General features: G+C 33.6%; 1 protein-coding gene across 1 annotated transcript in view; it reads left to right on the top strand.

Annotated features, from left to right (window-relative positions):
- Nucleotides 1-12,122, top strand: part of Smp_204760 (unnamed protein product) — a gene marked incomplete at both ends in the record, with an annotated part of 36,846 nt that overhangs the window by 21,853 nt on the left and 2,871 nt on the right. Inside the window, 5 exons of the mRNA XM_018792716.1 lie at nucleotides 248-846; nucleotides 3,138-3,359; nucleotides 5,853-6,102; nucleotides 8,525-8,592; nucleotides 11,821-11,855. Coding sequence (XP_018644666.1) covers nucleotides 248-846; nucleotides 3,138-3,359; nucleotides 5,853-6,102; nucleotides 8,525-8,592; nucleotides 11,821-11,855 — 1,174 coding nt within the window. The remainder of the gene's footprint in view (nucleotides 1-247; nucleotides 847-3,137; nucleotides 3,360-5,852; nucleotides 6,103-8,524; nucleotides 8,593-11,820; nucleotides 11,856-12,122) is intronic.

Here is a 12,122-nt window from a genome sequence, read left to right as displayed (position 1 = left end):
ATAGGAAATATACATGTCACATTGGTCCATAAATGATCCTCAGAGTTACCATTTATAATTCTCCACTGGATATAACTTTGGATTTATTTTGGATGCGAACTATTGAGGAGTTCCACAATAATACGAAACGGCTATCCAATGCTTCCAGGTTTTCCACAGTGATCTAGCTTCAATTGACACATGATTTCAACTATATAATATTTATCTAAGCAATAATTCTTCTTCTTTTTTTAAACTACTTTTTCAGATCTCACACCTAATTACATAGACAATATTAAAAGTGCATCTATATCAGATTTAAGTCGTTCCAGTTTAAGAATTAATCATAATATTATAAATAATAATAATAAACCAATCAAAATATTACCTTTATTGAATAAATCATCATCATCGGGTATCATTAATACACAATTAAATGATCCATCAATTACACCGGATCATATCAATAATTATCAACCTTCTAAAATAACAATTATACGTGAAAACAATAATAATAATATCAAAATGAATTCGTACCCTAAGTTACCAATTACCAATAGATCAGCTTTAAAAAAAGATGCTCAATTATGTAATCCTAATCATAATAATAATCCAAGTTATAAATCATCAATTAGTCAATCACCATTATCAAATATATCATGTGAAAGTTTACCAAATGTAAATAATTCTATTATGAAATTTAATTCATTATCAACAACATTAAATATCAATAATAATAATAATAATAAAAATCAATTAAATATTGATCCGGATCATGGATTACATAATAATCATAATCATAATAATCATATTACATGGAAAGTTCCAGATACAAAAGAAGAGTATAATTCAAATGAGAAACTCGAGGTAAATTATGACATAATTGTATATTTTCATAGTTGAAATCATGAGTCAATTGAAGTTAGACCACTATGGAAAACCTGGGAGCACTGCTTGACGGCCGTTTCGTCCTATTATGGGGCTCCTCAGTGGCAGTGCGCATTCACGATCCCTCACTCGCGAGATTCGAACCTAACACATACCAGTCTCGCGCCAGAGCAATTAACCGATAGACCACTGAGCCGGTATCCAACAGTCGTTCAGTGCTTCCAGGTTTTTCATAGTGGTCTAGCTTCAATTGACTCATGATTTCAACTATTAAATTGATTATCTAAAAGATGTTGTTTTCAAATTCTGTTGAGATTCTTGATTTCTTTTAAGTTGAATCCTGAACAGTGTGATGGTAAACAAGTACAGCAACCATATAAATGTTGAAATAACCATTATAACCAACTGGACTAGACTGTATTACATCATAAAATGAAAAATATAATAATCATACATGATCAAATCATATACTTATTATTTTATATAAGAACTTTCGTCTAAATTAGAGTGAGTAGTTTTACAGTATTTGAGCGCCGAGTTGATGTAAGACACATTAAATAGGAACAATATGTATTTGTAAAATCCCAGCGAATGAATTTAGCCAGGAGAAATGTTGGATTTACTTCAAATTCATTGGCTGAGATTTTATGCATGACATTGATCATCACCCAGTGGTCAATCAATTGTGATTACATCTCAGTCCTACAGGAGGTCGATCGTGCCCGAATAGCTCAGTGATAACGTCTTTGACTGTGAAGCTGAGTGACACGGGATCGAATTCGTAAGGGAGCACCAGTTCCTTCAAGATTACAGGTACACCTTGCTGACGAGTGCCAAGTAGCACGAAACTCGGGTCCAGGGTTTCCTGTTGATCGCCTCCAACCACCATCTTTTCTCAACATAGTGCATGCAGTGTCGAGCCACCTAGACTAGTGGTCACATTGCAACTTGACCGATAGTATTCGATCAGCACTAAGAAGGACTTGACACGCATGACATTGATAATCACCCAGTGGTCAATCAATTGTGATTACATATTTATTTTTCCTATTTAATATCTTATATTAATTGTATCATTTTTTTTTCGTAATACCAACTGGTTGTTGAATAAATATTCACTTACGGTGATGGTAACAATCCTTAATTCTACTAAGATATATAAGTATATTTGTCTTTAGAACACCAAATTCAAATTATTTCTTAGGTAAATCAATGATTAATTATCCTCAGAAGAGGTTTGTGTGGAGATTTCAGCATGTTAAGTCCCGGGTTCGAATCTCGCGATGCGGAATTGTGAATGAGCACTACCACTGAGGAGTCCCACAATAGGACGAAACGTCCGTCCGGTGCTTCCAGATTTTCCTTGGTTGTCTAGCTTCAATTGACTCATGTTTTCAACTATGAAGATTAATTATCCATTTGTTCCTTAGAGATTATACAAAATATTCATATTTCAATTTAACCTATCAACAAAAGCTTCAAATTGTGTATATTTTAAAAAAAAATCAGATGATCTACAATAGAATGATCACCTAGATTATAGAAAATTATCTATCAATCTGTTTTACAAATATTTCATGAATTATAAAATAGTTGATCTTCTCAATCATAATTGCTCATAGTTTTTTTCTTGTTTAAATCAAGATAAATCTATATTAAACCAAGCTCAGCTATACATTCCGTTCACATGTACTTCATATATAGATACATAGATAGATAGATAGATAGATAAATAGATAGGTAGATAGATAGATATAGATACAGATAGATAGGTGGATAGATAGCTAGATATAGATACAGATAGATTGGTGGATAGATAGTTAGATAGATAGATAGATAAATAGATAGATAGATAGGTGGATAGATAGCTAGATAGAGATACAGATAGATTGGTGGATAGATAACTAGATAGCTAGCTAGATAGATAGATGTAGATATAGATATAGATAGATAGATAGATAGATAGATAGATAGATAGATAGGTAGATAGATAGATAGATAGATACATTGATGTGTTCTAATACTTTGAATGACACAACATATATTTTCAACTATCTGACAAAACTCTAACCAAATGACAAAGCTGAGCAACCAGTACAAAATAGATAATATTCATTAAAGCTTGTTTGTTTAAATGTTTATTTAAACAGCAGAATAATCATCATTATGTAATACAATTTTATATCCTTCCAAGAACAAATTCAATTACATATATACCGTATTCATTATTTAACCATTGAATATATATCCAAGGCTATTTTACATTTTAGGTAGATCATTCAACTTCTGAAAACATGATGCAATCCACTAATTCATCTAATCTAAATAAAATAGGTTTATTAAAACAATATAATCATTATAAATCAACACCAAATATCATGAATACAACAAGCAAAAGATCGAAAACACCAAAATTAACAAAATTTAAAGAAGATTATATAACTCATATAGCTAGACCATTAAAACCGGAATTTTTAAATAATAATAATAATGTAAGTTGAAAATTGTGTATTATTGATGATGTTTATTTGTTTTGTATTACTCTTATGAATATTACTTATTTGCTTACTTACTGACGCCTGTTACTCCCAATGGAGTATAGGCCGCCGACCAGCATTCTCCAATTCACTCTGTCCTGGACCTTCCTTTCTAGTTCTATCTAGTGGTTGTTCAGTCTTCCCATGTCTGTTTCCATTTCTCGGAGTAATGTGTTCTTTGGTCTTCCTCTTCTCCTCTGACCTTCAGGATTCTATGTGAGAACTTGTCTTATGACACAGTCGGATGATTTCCTTAATGTGTGTCCTATCCATTTCCAGCGCTTCTTCCTGATTTCTTTCTCCGCTGAAATCTGGTTTGTTCTCTCCTACAGTAGGCTGTTGCTGATATTGTCTGGTCAACAGATACGAAGTATTTAACGACAGATTGATTAATTCAATCTATTAAAAAGTATTACACTTGTTATTACTTACTTAGGCCTGTTACTCGTAATAGAGTATAGGCCGCCGACCAGAATTCTCCAAACCACTCTGTTCTGGGCCTTCTTTTCTAGTTCGATCCAATTGTTGTTCATTCTTCTCATGTCTGTCTTCATTTCTCGGTGTAATGTGTTGTTTGGTCATTCTCTTTTCCTTTGACTTTCAGGATTCTATGTGAGTGCTTTCCTTGTAACGCAGTTGGGTGATTTTCTCAATATGTGTCCTATCCAGTTCCAGTGCTTCTTGTGAATATAATATTTAAATATTTTATACATTTAATGATACATTAAGATTGTGAGTGGAACTGGAATTCAAAGCATAAGTTTCATTCTGTTTGAAGCTTATTTAATGGATCTATCTGCATCCTAGTATTTATATTTACAATGTGATTGGAATCCACTAGTTTCTGATTTTAACGACGACATGTAATCCACTAAGCTACTGAAATTATGAAGTATTGTATATTTTTAGAGTGTTGTTTATAAATGTTTTTGTAAAGTGCTATGTTTGAAGAGAATAAGAGTCCAGCTAAATCTGAGAATAGAACGAGGACTCAGTGACACAATGACCAAATAAGCTAATTATTACGATGAGTCACGGTCCCACAAACTAGAGAAAAAAATCCAAGTTCAGAAGAGGGAAAATGTATGCCACAAGCAGCCAGAAGCATTAAAGACAACAATCACAACTCAAGCATACATATACAGCATAGAAATGTCTTTGGGAAACGTTACAAAATAGCATATTAAAAGAGACAACAAACCAATAACATTTAAGGTCTTCCCAAGTAGGAAATATGATATGAAGGTGAAAATGGGAGCTTTAGGCGTGAAAAAAAGAAATTGAAATTTCCAAAATAAAATTCTGATAATAAGACATTTACCAAGTCAGTTCTGTGGATCTAACATCCCTAACAAGAAGTTCCACATGAATTTATACGTTCTTAACCCATTGCTATATATACGTTTTAAGTATTTTCTAGAATTCCAATGGAACATAACATTTGTGCAAAATCGATGAATAGCTGTGATATACGAAATCGCTATCCAACGGTGTAAAGATTTTTTCAAGTTTATCTCTCAGTTTATGCCTTATATGAAGGTATTTGTCACAAATCGACCACAGTTCAGGTATTACATAGTAAAAAATATCGAGCATCGCTTGATGTTAGCCACCCAATTTGTTTTCTTTAACAGATGACCGAAATGACCCTACTAGTAATCGAACTCTATTCATTCACATTTCGCCTAACCCTGAAGCAAACCTTACACATTTTCAACTTCAATCAACTAAGCTATATAAATGATCGGAATAATCTAGTACCTATAGCTTCAAATGCCATTACGTTATCCACTCGGCCAATGAGTCCTGATAGCCACTTGCTTGTGCATTGGGGTGAAGTTTAAACTCAGTATTGTTTGTTTGTAACTGAGTGAATAACGCGATGGCGTTTGAAGGGAAAGGTACTGGGTTCGAGTCTCAGAGTGAACATCAACTGTGAGATGAAGGTACATCTAGCTGACGAGTCCCAAATAGGACGAAACGCTCGGCAAACTGGATTCCACTGCTAGCCATTATCCATCTTTGCTTAGAATGTTTGCGAATTAAGGCATTATCGAGTCAATACATACAGTATGCACATCTGGCCAATAAGAGACTGACAAGTTGCAGTCCTAAACATCAATTGGAAGATACAAACAAACAATACTAAGTGAAATTAAATCCCTTCACTTTATTCTGTATTTAAGAGACGAGATCGAACAACTTTATATGTATACAGTAGATCACTCAGAATGATTTATTTTAATCTACTATATGACCTAACGAGGTATGGCAACTTGAACCGATGCATATATGTGCCTGGTCCTACGTTGTCGCTGACTGACTGACTGACTGACTATATGACCACTCTCTAGTAACAATGATCAAATGTGATTGCCCATTGTAAACTAAATTGTTGTTAATTATATACAAATAATCAATTAACATATCTGTTATTTCATATCTTAGATTAATCATTACAATGCATTCATCAGTGAACAAGATTTATCCGACAGATCGGCAAAAATAAATGTGAAACAATATAATCGAAGCCATAATGAATTAGATAAATTACATCAGATTAAAAATGAAAATCCATTGAATTCATATCAACAAATAATTAAAAAAAAACCAAATGGTGATAATGATAATATTGACAATATCCAATTATCAACATGCCGACATAGTAGTTATGAACGGAATTTAAACAAGAAACCAGGTAAAAAATTTTTTTTTTTTAAAAAAATATCTTTTACCTTGAAAAAAAAACTAAAAAAAATATAAGATGATGAAAGAATTGTAGAAATAGAAATTCCCAATTTTAAAATACACCTTTAAACTACATTAACATTGATCATGATTGTATATGGATAGTTATATACCCAATAAATTGACTTTAAACTATATTCATTATCAGAAGGGGTTATGTGGAGATTTAGTATTTTCATAGTTGAAAACGTGATTCAATTGAAGCTAGACCACCATAGAAAACCTGGAAGCACTGGACGGCCGTTTCTTCCTATTATGGGACTCCTCAGTGGCAGTGCGCAGTGGTCATGAGAAGTACATTCAGGAGTTCTAGTGAGAAGCAGTGACCAGTGGAGTTCAAAACCACGTCTGTTGTGAGATAGGAACTCACTGAAGACAATTGGTGAATGGTTGCTCAACTTCGTGGATCAGTTGAAGTTAGACATTAACACCGTTGGATGCCGGCCAGCTCAGTGGTCTATCGGTTAAGGGCTTCGGCTTGAGACTGGTAGGTCCTGGGTTCGAATCTCGCGAGTAAAGGGTTCGTGGGTGCACACTGCTGAGGAGCCCTATAATGGGACGAAACGGCCGTCCATTGTTTCCAGGTTTTCGATGGTGGTCATGCTTTCAACTATTTAAACTATGTGTCTATATCCTATTATTAGGATGTTTTAAACAATATTGATGACTTACATAAACAGAGGATAACTATCAATAACTATAGATCAGTTGCAATACGGTTTCTAACCTCTTGACAGTATACATCCGTCACAGTACACATTATTCAACTAAACATCCTACAATGCAAAATGCTAAATATTAATGTGATACTGGTCCGACTCCTATCATAAAACGTACGTCCACTAAGCACTACAGATACTAATGTACATAAGTCATTAACTGGTCTTGAATGTATTTACCTTATATCCGATCTAACACAGGATGTCAATATAAACCAGTATGACTAAAATCACGAACCGATATAAGTTAGACCAACATTGAAAACCTGGAAGTTATGGACACCCATTTAGTCCTTAGTGTGAAACTACTCACCAGTATCCATTCACAAACCCATACGTGGGAATCAAACCAACGACCTTCGGTTTCGTCCACCAACACTTAACCTCCAGACCACTGAGTCAGCAGCCAACGGTGTCAATGTATAATTTCAGTCATCTCTCTTGTTTTTCAATGGGTGACTGTCTCACACTTAACACGGATCGACTTTCATTGGTCATGGTTACTCACTAGAACTGCAGGGATTTCCTCCTGAATCTAGTCACTAATAGGCGCATAATAATTGTCAGCAAGGGGTTGCGGAGGTTCTAACTGGAGGTCAAACTTAGACTAGTCCGTGATTTCAATGAAACCCAACAATCTTCGCAACCCTATACCGAAAATATGTCAATATTTTGTTTTTAATGTTGGCATTATACAGATTCCTATCCATTATTTGATTGATTCACATAGTTTTGAGTATGAATGGAGTTTGTGATACATCAAATAAATCCATAAAATTTATTATTAAATCTGAGCAGGGTCTGAATTCATATATACAGATGGAAATATTAATAAGAGTTCTGTTAAAGGAATGTCATACCGATGAATAGTTTTCAAACTAACTACTGGTTCAAAGACATTGAATGGATCTCATCACAAAGGATTTTTTCAAGACAGTCACCAAACAATAGATTCAGTAATATATATGACATATTTGTGCAATATTTTGATTATTGAGACTTATGGCGAATTCAAATTGTCAAAGCTTATCCCTAATAGTGTATTCAACTAGCTTATCAACCTAATACGGAAAAGTCATCACGAATGGAGTTTCCATTTTCGTATATATATATATATATGTCTTATAGTTCAGAATTATTAGTACACTATGTCAAATTCTTTTATTTTATATTTGATTTCTGTATATACTCTCTCAATGAATTCAACTATGTACATCAGTTGGTTTAAGAGGCTTTACTTCCTGGTACGATTCGTCCCCATATTATAAGTTTATCTAGTTTATCATCGATAATAGTGATTCAAAAAAATTATTTTAAACCCTTTCTTCAAAACAAGTTATCATATTCTATCAATTTTAACAATTTTTTTTTCAGAAGGGGTTTTTGTGGAGATTTCAGTGCTTTCATAGATGAAAGCATGAGTCATTTGAAGCTTGACCATCAAGGAAAACCTGGAAGCACTAGACGGCCGTTTTGTCTAGTGAGGCGAGATCTTGGATACGCACTGTTGAGGAGTCCCATAATAGGACGAAACGGCTGTCCAATGCTTCCAGGTTTTCCTTGGTTGTCTAGCTTCAATTGACTTATGCTCTCAACTATGAATATATTTTTCCATAAATTCGTGTTATTCTTATTTATTTATTTATTTATTAGATGAAGATCCAATAAATGTACATTCCATTCAACCAATCATTATACAAAGACATTATGCTTCAAAAAATGTAAGTTTATAATGTTTAAAATGAGCCATAAATCATAATTACTTTATTTTACTTACTTATGCCTGTTACCCCTCGTCGAGTAGCATAGGCCGCTCATTAGCATTCTCCATCCAACTCTGTCCTGAGCCTTCATTTCTAGTTCTCTCCAGTTGTAATATTCATCCTTTTCATATCTGCTTCTATTTCCCGGCGGTTGACTTTATTTTAGCTGTATAAAATAATATTTTTAGTTATGATATTACAGTATTACGTAACCAGTATTTATGTTATAAGATTACTTGAAAAATTCTTTTTCAACTATCCAATGAGTTTGAGATCTACGACTGATCTCATTTAATTAACCAGCAATGATTGGATAGTTGTTTTATTTACTTTTAGGACTTCTCAACGATACATATTAATCATTTAAATATATTGCAGAAGGATCTAAAATCAGATTTCATCTGTAGTTATGACATTTTTAGGTAAATAAGATAAAATTTAGCATATCACCTTTTCATTCTCAGTCACTTAATCAGATAGTCCCATTTAATTAATAACTGATCTACACCTTACGGCAATCTGTGACGGTCAATTACTTTCAAATTAAACAATCACTAATAACTAACTAACTGAAGCTTAAATTGTTTCTTAAAAATTCATCGACAGGAGACAATATATAGTGTGAATGAAATTTCTTCTCTCACCACTTACGTATATATACAATATGTTATCTTAACACTTATCATTTCACATCACAAATCTCTTACACATTAATACATATACCTAGTTTAGACATTATTAACGTTGATTGGATGACCTATTCAGTGTACAATGAAACGAAGAACCATGTACCTATTTATATTCGATAATTTTGATATTTAGAAGGGGTTTTGTGGAGATTTCAGTATTTTTCAAAGTTGAAATCATGAGTCGATTGAAGCTAGACCACCATTGAAAACCTGGAAACAGTGGACGGCCGTTTCGTCCTATTATGGGACTCCTCAGCAGTGAGCATCCACGATCCCACACTCGCGAGATTCGAACACAGGACCTACCAGTCTCGAGCCAGAGCCCTTAACCGATAGATCACTGAACCTTCCGGCATCCAGCTGTATTAATGTCTAACTTCAACTGATCCACAAAATTGAGCAACCATTCAGTGGAGTTCAACCAGGTCTGTTGGGAGATATCAACTCACTGATGACATTGGTGAATGGTTTTTGTTATATCTGTTGGTTGAACGCTATATTCAGATCCTAAGCTATTCTGATAACCCCAGGCTAGAACTACTCAGCGACTTGAACACCAGTAAGAAGACACGAGTATGAGAGAAACACTTTACTGCAAGGATCATTTATATACAGAAAAACAGGGGTTTTATAGTAATTAAAAGACCTTGAGTTTCCATAGTAGCAGTATGTTAAACAGACAATCAGGACCTCGTTATTTTAGTAGCATAGCTTCTAACTAATCGCTGATTGGTTGGGCTCTTTATGAGCCTCTGGAGGCTCTGATAGAGTTTACTGTAAGCCGATTTAACAGTTTTCAACTTTGAAAAATTTTGATATTTGATTATAATTCCTTGAATAAGCTTGGACCAAAATTGCCAGGCGTAATGTTTGATTTACTTCAAATTCATTCGCTGAGATTTTACAAGTACATATTCTTCTTCCTATTTAATGTCTTACATCAACTCGGCGCTGAAATACTGTGAAACTATTTGCTCTAATTTACCCGAAAGTTCCTATAAATTGTTTTTGAAGATAAAAAGAAAATTATACAATCATATAGAAGGTTAAACAACTGACATATATAAATGATTCAAAGGTTATTGTTATCATCAATTGTCATTAGATGATGATCTACTTAATACTAACAAGTTGCTTTGATGTGGTTAAATCTTTCGAATTTCTTATCAATAAGCTTACATTAGAGAATATATAGAACTGTTAAGTCTAGCTCAACTGTCAACATCATTAGTTCGTTGAACCTACGTGTAGGTGATGTAAACTGATAAATTATTCAACATACAATGTTTTTTTTTCAGAGAACCTAGTGTAAACTAAAATTAATAATTAAACAATAAACGATTACCATCATTGTTTCTTTTCCTTTAACTTTTATGATACGTTTAATTTCATTGCATAATTAACTTTTATACTGATAGAAACAGTTATCGATTGTCTTAATCCTGACGGAACAAAAGGCGTATGAACATATTGTTGGTCACCAGCTACCATAGAAATGTATCTTCTAAAGTTGACTTATGCATTAGACCTTTAAGTCAAAGGTACGGAAATGGGCGCCCTAAGTAAACCATCTCTTTCGATCTGGGCACCCAAACAGTATTCCAGCCCTCACATAAATTGAATGATTTATGTGGCGTTTATCTATTTGGTGCCTCCTTGTACCAATGTTTGTATGTCTAAATAATAATAATACTTGTTATATCTCAATATGGCCTTGGTTTAACAGATACCAGAAATGAATTGCATAAAATATTTGTGTACTGATCATAAAGCATAATTATTCTAAGTCGAAAACTAACTTTCAGCAATGAAGAGTTGTTTTGTTATAGTACATTACTCAATATTATATTTAGCAGTGTTTCTTTCTAGGTTTAAAACAATTAAACGTTTGTTCATTATCACATTATGATATGTGGAGATTGTAGTATTTTCACAGTTGAAATCATCAGCTGATCTAAGCTAGACCATCGTTGAAAACATGAAAGCACTAAACGGCCGTTTCGTCCAAGTATGGGACTCCTCACCATTTCGCATCCATGATCCCGCACTATACGAACTACAATCCAAGACCTTCGGCTCCACACGCAAACGCCTAAACTCTAGATCACTTAGTCAGTATCCAACAGTGTTGATGTCTTACTTTAATCAATCCATGATCTTGTGTAACCCATCACCCATTGTCTGAGGTGGATAAGTGTCTCACACTTGACACGGATTGGAATCTACTGGTAGCAACTTCTCACTAGAACTCCAAGAACTCCCTCATGAAGCTAGTCATTAGTGAGCATACGATCATTATCAGTATGGAAATTTGTGGAGATTTTACTATTAACACAGTTGAAATCACGAACTGATCGAAACTGGACTATTACAATTCGCAAGACATCAGTTTAATGATCATTCTTTTTCTTTTTTTTTAATTCTCACTTATCTTTATTATTGATGGTAAAGATTTCGTTTGTATCATTCTCTCTTCTCTTTTGATATCTATGATTAGTTACATTCAGAATCCCCGTCAAACCATTTTAATGGGTAAGATATTTGAATATAATGATTTATTAATGTTATTTCTAATTTTATGCTATTCTATTTTGATCAAAACTTTTTAATACGATTATTCAATTAGTATTTATAAAAACAAACTATTCATACATCAAAGATGGATAGTGACTAGCAGTGGAAACTAGGAAACGCGTTTCGTCCCATTTGGGAATCGTCAGCTGGATGTACCTGCTAGTCACGTCTAACCACAATCCATCTTTGCTTATAATGCTTGTGAATTAAGGCTATATCGAGACA

This window comes from Schistosoma mansoni (genome assembly GCF_000237925.1).
Source record: "Schistosoma mansoni, WGS project CABG00000000 data, supercontig 0147, strain Puerto Rico, whole genome shotgun sequence".
NCBI classification, from domain to species: Eukaryota; Metazoa; Platyhelminthes; class Trematoda; order Strigeidida; family Schistosomatidae; genus Schistosoma; species Schistosoma mansoni.
This window is presented reverse-complemented; position numbering and strand designations above follow the sequence as displayed.